The following is an 18081-nucleotide window of genomic DNA, read 5'->3' as shown; positions in this document are numbered from 1 at the left end:
AAATCTGTGGCACAATATATAACACTGTTGACAATCCAGTTTAGTATACTTATGCAGGAAGAGAAGTTCAAGTAGGAGTACTGTTGACATCATTCCCTTTCACAAAGGGATCCACTCAGCTGCTGACAAGCCCAGAGTTAAAAATATCACATCAGGCATGTACCTTTCTGGTAGATCAGTTTAGCAGATAGGCTTTGCCAGATGCACCCAAGCCAACTGCTCCAAGAGGCTACAGAAGTTGCATGCCTGCTTTAGGAACTGTTTTGTCATCTCAGTATCGCTCTTCCCATCCAGCACAGGAATGTCCACCAAGCTCAGTATCAAACAGGGTTGGCTGGATAAATGCAGACACACAACCATAATCAAATGCAGTATCCACGATAAAACCAGAAGCTGAACAGTTCCAATTCAGCACTTAATTAGTGGAGCAAAGATCAGCTAAAGGAGTGATTGAGAGCTTTAAAGGATTTTCTCACCTGCTAAATTCAGTTGCTAGACTTGGGCAGAAGTCTGACTAGCTTCTGTCTTCACATATTTCTTATTTGGACAGGCCCACATTGCACAGACTGACACATTAGTCAGCATCTGCTTGAACTCCTCAGTCCTCCAGCCCTGTCCCTTCAGAAGTACTACATAGCAAGTTAAGTTAGGTACTTTATAACTAGTAATTCAAAGCTGCAGTAGGCTTCATGGAAAAAAGACACATCACACTGAGTTTATTCAACAAATTTATTCTCTTACTACTGAAGTAAACAAATCACTGAACAGAAAAAATAAACATCAGGTATGTATTTTAGCAATCATATACCCACTGTATTAGTATAGAACAAGGTACCCTTAAAGTTCTTACCAAGCCTGTGATTTACTTTGTTAAAGAGTAAAGATCTAAGCCTAGTGAATTTAAATCCTCCAATTCTTGGTACAAAGCCTTAACACACTGGGGGAGCACCACTTCAAAGAACACAATCTAGAGAGAAAATACAAGTCTTACTGCATTTTAGGCTCAGGTTTTTAACCATGTTGAAGCTGTTTAAGAGTTGTCCAACTTAAAACCACCTGAGCAAGTTACCAGAACAGAGATTCTCCAATCCAAAAGCACACTCAGATGGGACTTGAGTGTCTTCGAAAGCCAGATGCAGAACCCAATCTTTGTTCATTCAGTACTATCATCCAGCTACAACTTCCACTTTTTAGTTGCTTCCAGAGGTAATTGCTCCATTTCCAGTTCAAAGCATTTTATATCTAAGCATGCAAGAAGGCCATCTCTAAGACACCTTATCAGTATGCTGCACACCAATGCCTACACCTCTAAATGGCACAAATGGTCAATTAATTATATTATTGGTCAGGCAGACTATTCAAGTGGAATTAAAGCATTTAATTAACTTTCACCAACAGCATGCTGAATGAAAGTTGAATTAATGCATCATTACTAGAAGCCACAGAAAATTTAAAGATTAGATTTAAAGGAAGAGTCTTGCAAGCAGTTTTGATCTTAGAAAGTCAAGGCACATACCAGTTTTCCTTCTTGGTAGTAAGCAAGTACAGACAGCCAGTTATGCAACCAAACACCTTTTAACCTTCTGTGGCCACAGAAACACTGAACATCCTAAGTTTAATTCTTCAAAAGAACAATAAAATGTTAGAGAGCACACAGGCTACAGCATTCAAAGCTAAGCAGCTCCTTTAGGACATTAACCTAAAGGTTAGAGAGCACACCTGTAGCTAACTTGCACATACAGACCTCCAACTGCTCCAAGTTCCCAAGTCTGTACAGTCCATGGCACTGTAAATAAATTGATGTGCATTTTATCTACATCATTTGAGGTAAAACAGGTTTTACCACACTGCTGATGCAGTTCTGCACTGTGTGATTCTGAAATTCTGTCTTAGCTAGCATCAAAGTATCTGATTCTTTGCTCAACCCTCCAGGCTCTTAGAGAAGGGAATGCTGCTGCTCTTCCATAGTGGTCTCTTCTCAGAAAGGGTTTATTCGCAGACTAAATAGGTGTGAGTACCCCATCTCATAATATTTAATAATTCAGCTTGGGAAGTGTTTCCCAGATGATTTCCATTGTTCCTCCTCACATCTCTCATCGCTAGAGCACAGCTGTGTGCTCGGCATCACCCCTCCAGCTCCCTGGTCCTGCCGAGCAGCACACCCAGGCTGGTGCTCCAGGTCACAAGGCAGCCATTCCCTGCACAGCCAGGGCCACGAGAGGGCAGGATTCCGGGCGAGGGACACACCTGGCCCCCTGCTTTATAAGGAACTCAGACTTCCCATCAGTTCCCCCTACACAAAGTTCCCTCTCCACGGGGATCACATCACCACTGGATGCTCGTGCCTAGAACCGCGTGAAAAACATTCTATGGTTATCATAATTGCCTCCATGCAAGATTTCAGCCTTTAGCTTACATTAGCCAATTCCCCTAAAAAAATCACATCAACCCATATATTCCCACCCTGACACACTGCTGTGTACATTGGTCAAATTTTGCCATCTCAAGTTCTTTGCCAATTTAGACCGCAGAAAGGATTCTCTGCCTCATATGCAGACAGCAATAACCTCTTCTTTCCTTCCAGGCTGAATTCAACATCACTACAAATTCCAGATCTACCTCCCTCACTTCCATCAAGGGCCTTGTTCACACTTGCAGATAATATTTTAACATACTGTGTTTACAGAAGCCATGAAAGATTTCCACTTTTCCATGCTGCAAACCTAAACAAGAACTGAAGGCAACTGATGATCCTGTATTCACATTTAACAAGCAACAGACGAACAGAGAAGCCCTGCACTCACCATAATCATCTCACTCTTCTATTTCGAGGAAGTACTTAGTTATTTGACAATGGAAAATAAAAAGCAGCTGTCAAGAGCTTTGCACAGGTTGGCCACAGGACTTAATAGCAGAGAGAATGCAAATGTTAAGACACTAAATTAATAGCATGACCCAACTAGGCTACATCTAGTTCATCACACCTGAGTGCTTGGTTTCCTTTCCCTATTCAGACAAAGACTTTTCAGGGTACATATGGAGCCAAAGCCATCCATCCATTCCTCTTGAAAATTCAGTTCCTAGTTCACTGTGGATAACTCTGGCATGTTGTGGGGAGCCAACGTCATGACCTCAGGCGCTGCTCCACATTCAATTTGAAACCAGCTTGCCCAGAGCAGCACACAGCAGTGTCATTACCAGTGTGATACAATCCCACTGTGCAGTTCATTAAGTGGAAGTACAACATGACCAGGTATGTCAGTTCAAAGCACCTCCAGGTCACAACCCAGCTTCGTGAGGTCCAGGCAATACACTTATCAGATCACAGATATGTCTTCTACAGTTGCTGGCAAAGATGGGCATCCTTGCAGAGTTCAAAAGTACATGTAAATGATCTGGATCTACCCACCAACCACTATACCAGGTTTGCAGGGGAAGCTCCCCAAAAAGTGGAAGGATAAAACTAATTATAATGCCAAGATTGGGATATACTAGTCACCCCAGATCTCCTAAGAGTACAAGAAAGGAAAGTGGTGTTTTTTCTTTAACTTGCAGTGGAACCTCAGAGCTGTAAATCCTTTTTCCATGGGAGTTACATAATAGGACAGCATTAAAGTTCATAACTAGCACTTCCAAACTTCAGCTGGTGCACTTAAACTGTTCCCAAGTCACGGCATCGCCTCTTGCTTAGAGCCAAATAGCAGGTACTATCACTGAACCAACATCTCTAATCCAGTAATGTACAAGCATGTGGATGGTGGGATGAGTTAATAAACTAGTCTTTGAGAACAATGAAGAAGCTGGGTTTCTGAAACAGGATAAATGCACCTACTGTCACTAAGTTGAGTGTCCAGCCTTCCAAACGTAACAGCTACGAGCAGCCATGGATATTTTTAATTACTGTGCTTTTAGAAGCTATTTCAAAAGTTAACTTTACTTAATTCACAAGTATGCGGCACAGAAGGGACACTTGTGTTTTAAATTTCTTCATAAATAGAGGTGCTAAGCCAGCAGAAACAAAGAGCCCATTTTCAGCATGGTCCATCCCTACAGCCAGCACAGGCAACTGCAGTATCATGATGAGAGCCCTACACTCTAAAAGGTGCTCCATTTTCACAATATGTCAGCACTTCAACCACGAGGCTAGAGTTGTCTAGATCACCTTCAGTAGCTGTTCTTTGTACAGACTTGACCACCAAGACAAGTGACTAAATCCAACTCCAGCCATACAACTGGTAGACAGAATTGGTCAGTTCAGCCACAGCAGTTGTCGGGCCTTAACTCACAGCAGGCCAAAGCAACATTCAACACAGCCAAGGATCAGAAAACATGCTTGGACATGAGCTTGGAAACACAGACCACAAAATGCATGCTGATTGTTTATGGGCAGAAAAACAACCTGGAAACATGAGGCTGTTACAGCTTGAGAGTACCCAACTAAACTTTTTGCTTGTTGCACTTAAATACCAACAACCTTAACTCAAGCAGTGGTACTTCCATAGACAGGATAATTTTATTTTTTTTAATTGCTGTGTTTTACTGCAAGTTTGTACTTTCCACTATATCCTACCAAAAGGATGCATGCAATGCAAGTAAAGTAATAGTTTCATTAGTGCTTTAAAGTGTAAGGTCAGTAAGTGTGAATTACTACAGTGGCTTCCTCACATCTCAGTCAAAAACAGCCCGTGCTGTTTGGTCCTATGGATAACTAGGTGCTTGCTCATCATTAGAGGTACTGTAGCATCAGTGAGGGTTAAAAAATACAGGGTCTGAAATCTAGAAAGGCAGCTTTCCCCAGCATAAGCGAATAAATCAGCAAACAAATCAAACAAGGGAAAGAAAGGGGAATTAAGTGAATGCAAGTCAATATTTACAATTCTGTTTAATTTTGTTATTGTCTGACACCAACTCAGAGATTTTGAGCTATCCTGTCTTTCCAGAACTGTTGACCTCTTCTAGCCCAAGAGTTTATATTGCAATAACCAAAGTGATTACAACCTTCAACAGACACTTGCCAGATATTCATTCAGCCCTTCACAATTGTCTCTTTAGTATCTTGTAGCATTTATTGAATCAGTGCCATTTGAGCTTTAAAGTGGGATGACTTTATAATCTTACTCAATTTTCACAAAAACTTTCCCCAAACAGAAATCACATTTGAAGGGAAGCCTCCTACAAAGTCAAGTTCACTGTCTGAAAGCAATAGGTCCAACAAACTGCCCAAGCCAGGCAGACTCTGCAGACAGCACTAGATATAACATAGATGTTGCCCTATAATGCATCTAGAAAGATTCCCCAAGAGTCAGCTGTACATTCTAATAATCCCCAACTGAGAACAAGATGTCACTGGATACCATCAACTGCTTCCCCAAAGAATACATAAAATAGAGGCATGTTGTTCCCTAAAGTAAGGGGAAACTTCCTGGTGCTTTTCCTTCATTTCAGGGATGTAAAGCTCAAAGCCAAGTGCTCAAGATGAGTAAGAAGCCAGGGAAGCAGCTTGATATGAGTTACAGTTAAAGAGTTTATACTGCAGCAGCTGCTTCATTAGGAAAAAAAAAAACAAAAAAAAAACAAGGTAGGAGCTGGGGAAAGTAAAAGAAAGTACTCCCTGCTCTTTGGGTAAGAAACACTTCCTCAAACTCTGCGCCTTGCCTATTTTAAGAGAGTTCCTCTATTCAAATCCATCAAATCCTGATTGCAATTTAGTATAGGTCATCAACTAAACCAGCTTCATCAGTTCCAGCATTTATAAATAGTGTCTTCACTTGTTGAATCCAGTTGTGACTACATTCAGATGTTTTGTGTAAACAATGCCTAGCACTGGTGTCAATCACCTCACAATAAAACAGATGCCAAAAGAGTCTTGTATTTTTACATCAACATCTGCTAGTGAAACAAAAGCCACTAGCAAGTCCCACTAAAGCAATTTTAGATAAGTACAGTTCTACCCATCTGAACACTGGCATGAGATTTAACAAGATTATCTCTTCTCATTTGATCCTAATTGGTTGCCTTAGGAAATGCATGGATATGCGTGAAGATCAGTCTACCATACACTGAAGAACTGACATGCTTGGCTTAGGCTGTTTGTGGTAATCCCTAGGTTTGCTTTCTAATAAATACTAACCAGAGACAAGCCAAAGATAACACCTTATTTTGTCCTCTTAATCTGAGGTGACCTCATCATGTCTATAATCAGCCTTCTGGCACTTCCTGAATACAAGTGCTTATATTCTCCACTGTTTCATGCAAGGTAAAGACAAGGAAAGAAGTGAAAGTCATTTTTAGCTTTTGCTCTGACATGCAACACTTAATCATTGCCCTGAAAGGCTGGTTATATCTTTACAAGTGAGTTTATCAATGCTGAACAAACTGAAGGAAAACATGTCAAGTGGAATATATATATAGTTTAACTTGATTTACTTGCCCCAGTGATTCCAAAGAAAAGTATGAATTCCTGAAATTGGACACACCTTTACCAGGAGGAAGGCTTCAGGCAGAGTTCAGCAAAAACTACCAAGTTCAGAATTGTTCTCCCACTCCCACTGCCCTGCCTGAACAGAGGCACACCCAGAGAGTATATATCTTAGAGGGAATGAAGCAGATCTGACAGGAGTCTAGACAAAGGAAAAGCTAGTCAGAAGCTATTCTGTAGGTGACTCTATTAATGGGCAGGTTAACTTGGAAGTAGTTATAGTAGAGGTTTTCCAGTTAAGGTCAGATGTGGAAATTTCCTTAACAAAAGCAATAAAGAGGTAAGAGTTGCATGGGATACCTGAGATGGTTTGAAGCTTAACAGGAAGAACAGTTACTATGGTAAGATACTCACCTTTTTTAAACACAGGGGGGAAAAATAGCTATGCCTCTGTAGTTCACTGTTCTTTGCTACGGAGAAAAACTTGCCTAGAGCTGAAGTTAAATTTTTTTATTTGGGACTGTCATTCATGTAAGAGCACACTGTTACTTGATTTTTTAAATCAAACCTTTCTCTTCATGTTACATGAGGTTCTACTACTGAACTCTTCCCAATTCTGGGACTTCAGCAGGGGCCGGGGAAAAAGTCTCTCAATTATGTGAAGCAACTGTGAAAACATTTTTGGTTTTGTTTGTCAACAGAACTAGAAGCAAAACCTAAAGACTTTTAGGTAAATTTTTTGAGTTCCAACAGGAAACTTAAAAACTTAGTTTGCCTGTAACACCTGCTATTCAAGCTAGATCCAATTCTCAAATCTTTGGGCTCAAAATATACTTGTCATACAACTGGGCTAAATCCAGAAATGTTAGGGACACATTTTAGGAATGCTTAAATTTATTCAAGTGTGGTGAATTTCTTTCCTCCCACTCAATTCCAGTTTCAGCACCAAAAAAAACCCCTAGTGTTCTCAAAGATATACTGCATTTTTCTTAAGTTAATTATACAGGCAAAACTTGATTTGGAAGTTGGGACTGACTTTTTTTTTTTTAATTACTTTCATGAAAGAACCACATTCACATGAACCAGGATAGCTTCATCTTCCTAGCATAAAAGCTGACAGCTACACATCATACCTGTTTACACACCAACAGATTTTACAAAACATTGCAGATGGGTTAGGATGCTTCATCCTATGGGTGTGCTCAAATCCAGATTAGAAATCTGCAAAACACACTGCAGTATGTTAATGAGCAACAGCTAGTTTCTGCTCCTATACTGCTGCCAAAGTGCTTCAGGTGAAGAAGCACTTTTGTGGTAAAGAAAAGCTCAACTTCTCTTCACAACCCAGCTAGTTTGGAATTCCTTTAGGTACCCATTGTTCACAATAAAAATCCTGAAATTTATATAGTCTCACTGACAACTGAAGATGAAGACAAGAAAAGCCAAAGTTTCACACTGCTGCTTTCCACTCCCTATCCTATTTACCCTTAACAGACACCCTGTTTTAGTAACAAAATGGCAAATGTTTACCTTGTCCAGTTATTTAAAGCTCTATCAGCCACCTTAAGTTTAATCCTGATTTTTCAGGGTATACATTACTTATAGGTGAGCTGGCAAGTTCAGGAGAGTTCCAACAGTTAGATTTTAAAAACAACTCTTCACATTTTAAGAAGGGTAATAGCTTAGGCGACAGCTCAAATCCAGCAGAGCACAGGTTTTTTTCTACTAATACATTTGTTACTCCAAGGGGACTGAGGAGAGGACATAACCTGACAGCCTTGGAAAACTTAAGCCTTCAACATCTACAACTAGAAACATCCAGATTACTAGACTACCTCGATGCAAGCGTCCTTAATTTAGAAAAATGCCACCAAGTTGGAGCATAAAGCGCTTTCTTAGTTCACTGTGAAGATAACACTCAGCTCTCTGGAAGCTCTGGAAGATGAGCACTCAAAACAAAAATTTGGACTGACATACTTCCCCATACTTCTAGACAATGGATTTAACAATCACTAATACACTACCACCAGCAAATTATGTCCATTTTGTAAAAGTCTGTAGAAATTGAAACTACTACTCCTTCTACAATTCAAGCTTAAACTGGACAAATAAAGGGAGTCCAAGAGCAGTTACCTATTCAGATAAGAAGTGTCACTTGGCCATCACTTCAGATTTTTATCTTCAGAGCTGCAGGATAGTACCTCTAGAATAACCTGAGGCCTTCAGGTACAGCAGCCAGACACATCATTCTCTTACAGTCAAAAACTTAAACCCCTGGTTTCTAAATATGAGCAGTGCATTTAAGAAATCCTATCCCATGGCAAGCACTTTCAGAAGTTATGTTAAATCTCTAGTCAGACAGATTTCTGCATGTAGCTTAATTTCCAGAAATATTTCTGATGCATTGCAGCTAACTGAGGGCAAATAACACCCCCAGCAGAAGCACTGAGAATCCAGTTGTCTACAGTTTACTACAGCAGCAGGAAGATAGGGCAGCACTTACACCTAATCCTTTGCCTGACAGAACTCCAAAGCCTTGGCTGTAGATACTGGTATTGTTTTTCATTTTAAAAGGTGGATCAAGTTCTTCCAGATTTACATATTTTGAGGTTAAGACACAGAAAGGGAAATAAGTCAAGATAATCTCTAGAACTGTGGAGCAAAAAAATTATTGAATTAACACCCCTGTTCATTTTACACTTACCAGTCTCACAGATTTCTATATTAAAAGCAATTTGCTTCCACTAAGCCTGAGACATACACATATTAATACTGACATTTCCCTACAAGTTTGGAGTTGATAATCCTCTAGTGTTCCAGATGCATGCACATTTTTAAAAGCTAATTTTGCACACAGCTTATCTACTTTTGCAACACTTGTCTGCTTACTTTTAAGGGCAAAGGAATAAGCCAAATGCAAAACTCCAGGCAGAAGCCAACAACAGTTACCACCATTCTGTATGGTAACTAGACCCAAATCAGAAGCAGCTTCTTGGCTGAGACAGAAACCCCTTTATCTGGCTAGTATCCACAAACTCCAACTCATTTAATATCCTTCACTTGGAAATTACACCCAAGAGCTTCTGGCTTTTTAGTGCTTAACTTGCACCTAGTTCCACCACGTATTTGCTTAAGCCCAAGTGCAGAATGCATATAAATCTGCTTCAAAGAAATGGGAAGGGAAGTGGTTTGATGTCCTAGCTAGAGTAGGTTCTTTAATCTTCATGCTACTCAAGGGAGTCAATGCTGCAACAGAAGATTACCATACTACATGTTTCTGACTAGCATGCACATGGTACACACAGAAGCAAGATCTAGAGATAGTGTACATCTGGACATTAAAGGATATCGCTACCTCTGCCAGGTGTTTTCACCTAGGGATGCTTCCTTATCTATTTGATTCCCACTTCACTCCTCCTCCATAGCATATGTGGTCACACTGCTTCTTGTGCAACCCACAATAGCCATAGAATCTGAGACAGTTACCTTTACATTAAGGTTGTATTGGATTGTTTTACTCTGTTGGAGCATCAAGCCCTGAAGTACTAGAATTACAACTGAAGGATCATATGATCTTATATTTCGGATTCTCTACATAACCAAAGAAAAAGTTGTTAATCAACTATTCTGGACTCCATGAAATTAAAGAACAAGCACTATTCCATGTGTCACAAGCCTACATAGAGCAGTTAAGTTAGTGGACTTTGTTCATCAGAAGGCAGAGTATGGCTTTCCTGTGCAATTCAAGTGGTAATTCTCAGTCGTGGAACAGGGAAGAGAACATGGATGGAGAACATTTTCCACATTCCTTCTAGTCTGTGACCCAAGTAATGGTAACAGAGGACTGGTGGCCAAGAGAAACTCTGAAACAGAATCTGCCCACTAAGTGTTTGGAACCTCTCCTCCCTATTTGAGGATCAGCACTTCCCTCTGAATATGATTCCAACTATCATTAATGGGACCAGCAGCCAAGAAAAATCTTAGAAAAACAAGTTATTTCATCTGTCCTACTTCCCCATCTTTCTTACCCCTACACACTCTCCCTTCCACTTACTATGATTCTTTCTGTCAGAGGCTCTCCCATGAGAAAGCCCTCACTTTTATCACCCCCTCAACCCCAGCTCTAAGTAACATCTCAGTGGCACAGAAAGAGCACATTTCTTCCACTCTGAATTGGGTAAAATTACATTTGTCACGAGACTCAGAATAGAGAAAAATTATATTACACCAATGCTCTTATAGCAGTGAAACAAACTTAACTTCAGACTGCCATGTGGCCTACAGAGCCAATGCCAACAGATTCATAGAACAGAATCTCAATAGTCTATGCCTTGCACAGAAGGAATGTGGCACACAAACAGTCTGCTTCCTTCCCCTTAGCCAATTCAAGTCAAAGTGCATGGGGCAAGGCGACCCAGTTTACAGAGCCCTAGCACATGTTCTGGGTCTACAGTCAAGCAGTGAGCAGTGTGGTGCTCTGTGGCAGTTACTCAGGTACGATGCCTGCTCACATTCATTCATTTACTCATCCAGAGGCAACACAACTCCAGCTCCAGCCCAAGAGGGGAGCCTAGGTGCCCATGGCAGAGCAAGTTATCTGCCTACACACACCAGTTTCTGTATGACTTCCTCCACCTGCACGAAGAGCCTGCCAGCAGCACTGGTGGGTTGCTTGTCTAGGCTTTGCTGCCAGACTCTACTTGCCAAAACCCTGAGCCAGCCTTTAATGATGCAGCCTCTGTTGCTATAGTAACTAGTGTTATTTTCCTATCTCTAGGCACAGACCTTGAGGGCAAGTACTTGAGTTTGTTCTCATTTCACACCTACCACTCACTTGCCCACTGCATAGCTACGTGCCACTCCAAATGAAAACCTCTGTCAGTGGACCCTCAAAAGCATCTGGCCCAGCAGCAAGCCAGTGGGAGGCAAAAATGCACAAACCCAACCTGCAGGCATATCCTTCTGAGCAGACTACAGCTGGGAGACCACCAGCAAAGAGTCTGACAGCCCAGGCAGGTGGAGGCTTACAGAGCCTTCTAGGCCACTGCTCTAAGGACAGACGCACAACAGAAACATCTGACAATTACAGAGTGGGTCAGGTTGGGAGGGACCACAGTGGTCATTGGTCCCACTGTTGGCCCTGCATACAGCACAGGATTGCATCCAGACAGTTCTTGAGTATCTCCAGTGAGGTAGACAGAACAGCCTTCCACCAAGGGTGTTACTCCAGGCTGCTGCTGATGCCTTGGCATCATCCAGTCAGGCTCAGGCCAGTCTTAGAGTATCCTGAAAGTGTCACAGAGGCTAGAGTGAATCCCCTCATAAACCAAAGCCATTTGCTCCATCACCACCTGCCACACTCCAGGGGCTGCACTTTCAGCATGAAGGCCTTCGACTCAGATAGCAAAGGCTTCCCTTGGAGCAGTTCTTATAGAAAACCATAACAACCACATTTGTCACCAAGTTTTCAAGAAATAGCATTGGTCAGAGTGCAGGTCCACTATATGAGACAGTGTTTTCCTCAGCAAACAAGCAGATGACTCTTCTAAAACCCATGAATATTGTTGACATCATCTGTATTGTTACTGCAGCATCCCACAGGAGCCTGAATTGCATACCTACTTTAATAAAGAGAAAAAGCATCCAGGATAGGAGACATGAGGTTTGTTTCAAGGTAAGGTCTGATCCTAGGGAAGCAGCTCTCAGGCTGAAGAGCTGCTGATAGTCTGCATATATACAAAGAACTCTTTTGTATGGTGGGTGGTTTTCACTGTCCTGAATAAAACTTTGCACCCTGGTGTGACTAGCTATGCTTTCCTGTTGTTACTCTCTTAAAGCTACTATGCCTCCTCCCCTCAACACAAAAAAAAAAAAAAAAAAAAAAAAAAAAAAAAAAAAAAAAGAAAGCACAGAGTTGCATTCTCAATCAGGGTTTTGGTGCCAGAATACTCCTTCCTCATACCTCCAAGCAGTACAGTCATCACAGACAGAAAGCCTCACATGGTTCACGTATAAGCTGCTGAACACAAGTTGTAACTGCTCATGTGAGCCAGTCAAAAGAGGCAGTGAGTTACATACCGCTCCCATCACATCCTGCTAATTTCTCCGCATCAGCAAACATCTCACACTGACCTCCCACCTTATCCAGAAAGCTCCAGCATGGAATGGATTCACCCAAATCAATGGCAGTCTTCCCTGTTAGAGCAAGAACTTCACAAACAAGAGCTTCTCACAAATGAGCATAGGAAGCTTAGAGTCCTACCAATGCAATGACAATACCTACACTTGTAAGCTTCACAGTTTGTGTCACAACAGCTGCTACTCTGCCAAAGTGTCACTTGAGGACCAAAGCAATTAACTACTTCCACTGCACACCAAGCTCAGCTCGAGGTCTGCTGTGCCTCAAAGGCCCTGGATGGTGCATCAGTACCAGAGACCTCGTGGTAGCTGCCAGGGGACTCTGATAGGAAGCCACCACACTGTCACACAGGATGCTTAAGTGTACCAGTCAGCACAGCAGCCTTGAGGGATCAACTTTAGTTCCACCTGTGTTGCTTCCACGTTTAGCTTTCAACGTTAGCATAAAGCTTATTGTGTAACATTTAACTGCACTGTCAGATGTGCCAGCACCAGAAGAACTGGGATTCACTAGCCAAGTAAGAGACAAATGGGGTTTTGTTTGTTTGGGGTTTTTTTGACATAGTAATGTCGCAATTAGTTTGAGATGGCAGGATAAGAACATCTAAGATATTTAAATAGCAGTATTAATATTTCAGAGCTACTACACTACTGAAATGAGTTTACAGTCATCTTACCAATTGCTTCAGGCCATCTGGAAATGAAAGAAGCCAACAGAGCATCTGTTCAGCACTGTGAAGATTACCTTAGCACACTAGAGCTAGAAACTAGAAAACTAGTCCAAGAGGTTATCATTGTAGGTGTTCCACCAGCTACACAGCTTGCTGCCACCACCAGCAAAAATACATGAGCAATTTCTTTTTCTGTACCTAATCTTTTGCTGGCTGGAAATCTTTCATTGACAGCACAGTTCATTAACATGAGTGGAAATATTCTTGTAGCCAACTCTGAAGCTCAGGCAGTTAAAACACTAACTCTAAGACTACACAAAGCAAGTAAAATCCTATAACATTTTTTTGTTTAGAACAGATCCTGCTGTTCCAATAAGAACATAATGTTTTAATACGTCTCTACACAAGAATTAATCCTGTTCTTCAACACAGGTGCATACTGTTTAAAAAACACAAGTCAGAGCAGTTTCTTCAGTACACATAAATTCAGCTAACATTAAAGGTCTAAATAGGAGCAAGGAGAAGGAGAAATAAGCAATATAGCTCCATATATAATTATTTCCACTTGGGTAAAAAAACATCCCTCACTCAACCAAAACAGGGTATCTGTTTATCATAGCGTAACAAATCTGTCCTCTCTCTTTTCTAAAGACTTGCCTTTAAATGAATCTCTCCAATGGTAAAGAAACCTAAAAGCATTAAAGTGCTTCAGTTGCTAATTAGTAGCGTAGACTTTGCAATGCAGGGTGGTGTTTAAGCTCAAACAAGAAACAAAATTGTGTCATTGAAAACCTATCCTAACATTCATTCTTCTGTTCTAGACCTCCTGTGTATGAAGCCCTCTATCATATATTCCTATTACACGTGCTTTTGTAATTTCTTCCCACCATACGAACACAGGCCCCCTACTATTGGTATGCATGTTCCACCTGCTTTGTGGAACCCTCCATCACGTGGGGCTGCAGTGAACACAGAGCAGAACACAATTCTTGTGCCACTCCTGCACAGGCTGCAATGCTGCTTCCTCCTCCCATAGGGGAGAACAAAGTTGCAGAAGCCTTTTCAGCACTTCTTACCAAGATTCTGATTTGGTGTTCTAGCCAGTAGCCAACTACAGCAGGAAATTCCCAATGCTCTGTGGCACGCCAATCTATTCACTGGAATCTGTTGGTAGTTTCACAATTTTACTATTTACTATCTTCCTTTGCAACAGCACTGAACGGTAAGGTCCTCCCTCATCTCCAACCAACACATTTCCATGCATGAAACTAGGAAGAACTAGGAAGAGTTATAGTGACTACCCTGTCCTCCCCTCCCATCATCTTTTAATCCTCTGAAGTCAATGGAGGGGGTGCAGGTCCTCAGTCTTCCAAAAATCCAAGGCCATTCATAGGACAGCTTTTCACTGCTGCAGTCACACCGCGTGTCTTCTGCAAGCATCCACCATTTCTCTGGGCTAGTATTTGTCATTACTGTCACAATGGTCAAGAGTTATACTCAGAAAGCAGAGGACCAACACAGATCTCTCCCTGAACTAGAAAAAACAAAGGCCACACTTAATTGTCCAGAGGGGGAAAAACAAAGCTTAGTGGCCCAATCTATTCAATTTGCTATAAAAGAATACTGCTTAAATGCACAACACAGTCGGAGATTCAAGTGCCAGCCTGGTCTACCTCCCCATCTCTTGCTTTGGTTCAAGAAAGGGGGAAACAGCAAGACCTGGCTTGTCACACACCCCAGATCTCATGCCAGCAGAGAGAAAGAGGCACACAGGAAGACAACAGGAATAGAAAACAAAACCTGATTATCTTTTTCCAGAAGGTAGCATCCTTCAAACAGACATTTTTCAAGTATAGTCCCACAATTTTCTTCTGAGCTACAAAAGTAGAAGTGACCAGGTGACCATGTAACACAGCTTTACTAGAGTCTGTCAAGTGAGGAAACAAGTTCACACAGCAGCCTTGAGCTTCCAAATTATTTCTAGGACAAGATAATAGACTTCCTATGGGGCTTCGCTTGGGACAGTTGTTATTAACTGTCATTGGGCAACAGCATATATGCAAGAGCCAGATGTTTCCTACAAGTCACTGACACCAAGCCTAAGGAATTCACATCACTGCTCATAGTTTCACTATAACAAGAAACAGCAAGCTTCATACATCTTTTGAGAGCCAGAAGTTCCTCAACAGACCTGTAGGTACTAGCTGTACCTTTAATTTACCTTGGTATTCAAGTAATTATCCTGAACTCACTTAATCTGAAAGCTTCATCCCTTATTGGCACAAGGGATGTAGATACACCTATTTCTCTTCAATATCTCTAGTTTTTTAACATTTACTGCAAACAGTAGCAAGCCATTCTCTTCTGCTAGTGTATTTAGTAACAATACTGGCTGCCTGTCTTGGAACACTACTGTAGCAAGAAAAATGCAAGGAGGAAGACCTAGAACTTGATTCAAGCATTATTGCTGGTCATTTGAATTCACTGACTGGGGCTAAAAACTGTTGTTCACCTTTAAAAGAATTTCAGCTTGCAAATATTGTAGTTCTAGTGCTTACCATACAGAAAAGAGTGCAAAAGAGTAGGTATCACACTTAGCAATTAAACATCTACAAGATCAGATCCCCAAAACTGCAACATTGATGCCTGGCCAGGGAGGTGGTCATTATTTAAGTAGTCATTATTTAAGAAATTAATAATAAAGTATTTTTGTTTTTATTGGAACCTAAACTATGCCACATTTATACTAATGACAATTTTACTGGCAATGTCTAATTGCTGCAAGAGATGAAGCTCTGGGCTTATATCAATCAACCTGGTTGCAACCAAGGCAAACCAAACTTCTCACCTTCACATGCACTTAATCGTGATACTCTGAGGGACAAAAAGGCAGATTACATGAGTAAGACACCCTGGAAACATACAGCTTTCCATTTAAGAGTTCATAAGTTAAAACACTAAGTTAAAACTTCAAGGCACATCTTCCAACAGAACTACAGATGTTAGTGCTCACAGCTGATGTTCTCCCCAGTCATGAAGGAAGAAATAGCAAAGTCAGTTTACTTACATCAAGGAAAAAGTAAATCAGTAGTCCTTTGTATTTGATTTTCCACTCTCCTGAAGTAGCTCCCACTCCAAGACAACACAGCACAGGGAGCAATTAAACTGCCTTGTAAAGTACAGTATTAAAAAATGGTATATATGAAAACTGTTTGGTATACAGGCTCATTGTACAATCATGCACTACCACCAGGATTTTTTTTATTTAGTTGTTTCAATTGCACTTCATTAAAGCAGTTAGATGCTGGTGCTGATGAAGACCTTAGCCATCCAGCCAGACTCTTACTTATCACTTTTAAAGTTCCTCTCTATTTGGAACCACTCAGATTTTGAGGTTTATGCTTGTTATCAGGTAATAAAGATATATGAATAAGCCTCCCTGTGTTTTCTGATCCTTTAAAGGAGGTCTCAGTAATTTATGGCACACACCAGTTCTGACTTAGAACTAGTGAGATCAGAACTAACAGTTGCTGTTACACATCTGGCCATAAAAGAGGCTACACAGCACAGCTGAACACAACATCAGTGCAGCCAGTAGCATGCTTTCCACAGCACTGAGAAGCACTTAATAGCCATGGTCAAACACTTCCATTAGAAAAAAATAACATTTCACTAAAGTCCCTTGTTGTTCAACTTTGGCTGAGTACGGATTTCAAAGACTCCTGGTCTTGCCTAACTGTGATCTAAATTAATTAGGTACTATACTTCTAGCATTTTAGACAGCTGGGTGAAGAATGCACATGGCCAATGCATCCAACATGCCTACAGAGAGGTAAGTTTTTTCCACTTCCCCAGAGCTGTGCTTTCATTGCAGCATTGGCTGAAGAACAGCTACTGTTTTGCAGCTTTATAATTGAAAACTCTCACACGCTACTCTGTAGTGGTGCTGCAGTGGTAACACTCACTCACTGGAGAACCATATTTAGAAAAATGTTGGGTTCTCCCCCAGAGCAATGTAATAGTTTGGTAAGTGAAATGAACAGCCCCACTAAGAGTCAAACATTGTCAGATTAAAAAAAAACAGAGCTAGACTCCTACAGGGAGAAGCCTGGGCTGAAGGCATCTAGCTTTATTGCAAGGATTCATTTAATCCCTGCTCGGGAGCATAAAAAAAGAAAAGTCCTAAAGTTATGCGCTGAGAACAGGGGCTACATTAAATGCAAGTGGAGCAATATAAAAGCACAGCCTGCCAACCTCCCCCCTCCCATGTTTTTCTGCAATAAAAACCAACAAGTTAATACCGGTGTATCAACTCCTCGCATGCAGCCGATGCCCGGCTTTTAACAAGCGAGCGGGGGAGGCCCTTGCGGGGGTGTGCGCCGTGCGGAGCGGGGCCGGGGGCGCTGCCCGGGGCCGGGGCTCCACCTGCGGCGCTGACAGGGCCGGCGGGCCGGGGCAGGGCTGCAACCTGCCGCGCCGGGGCGGCAGCTCACTTACCCGGGGCCCCGTGGCTCGGTGGCTGCGACCCGGCGGCAGATGCACCAGCAGCAGCGCCAGCAGGAACGGGCGAGCCCCCGCGCTGCGCCAGGCCCGCGGCATCATCGTCCCTCGGGGCGGCGCGGCTCTGCGGCCACCGGAGGCGGCTGTCCCGGGCGGAGCGGCGGTGCCGGTGCCGCCGCAGCAGGTTCCCCGCCTCGGCCATGGGGATGCCCGTTATAAAGCCGCGGCGGGGCGGGGCCGGCCGGCACTGACCGCGCCGTGCGCCTATCGCCGTGCTGCCGCCGCGGGCCGCTGCCAATGGCGGGGCCGCGCCGCCTCCAGCCCGGCCCCTCACACCGGGCGGGCGGTGCAGGT

General features: G+C 42.3%; 1 protein-coding gene across 6 annotated transcripts in view; it reads right to left on the bottom strand.

Moving 5' to 3' along the window:
- Window positions 1–17856, bottom strand: part of SMOC1 (SPARC related modular calcium binding 1) — a 126277-nt gene extending 108421 nt beyond the window's left edge. For 4 of the 6 annotated variants that reach the window (XR_006162996.1, XR_006162997.1, XM_033061749.2 and 1 more), the window contains exon 1: window positions 17725–17856. Coding sequence is in view for 4 of the 6 variants with exons in the window: in XM_033061749.2 (XP_032917640.1) it covers window positions 17725–17829 (105 nt within the window). In the remaining 2 variants the exon portion in view is untranslated. The remainder of the gene's footprint in view (window positions 1–17724) is intronic. The other 2 variants (XM_033061748.1, XM_033061751.1) reach the window with 2 other exon arrangements.
- Between the last annotated feature and the right edge of the window lie 225 nt (window positions 17857–18081).

Source organism: Catharus ustulatus, chromosome 6, assembly GCF_009819885.2.
Source record: "Catharus ustulatus isolate bCatUst1 chromosome 6, bCatUst1.pri.v2, whole genome shotgun sequence".
Taxonomy (NCBI): domain Eukaryota; kingdom Metazoa; phylum Chordata; class Aves; order Passeriformes; family Turdidae; genus Catharus; species Catharus ustulatus.
This window is presented reverse-complemented; position numbering and strand designations above follow the sequence as displayed.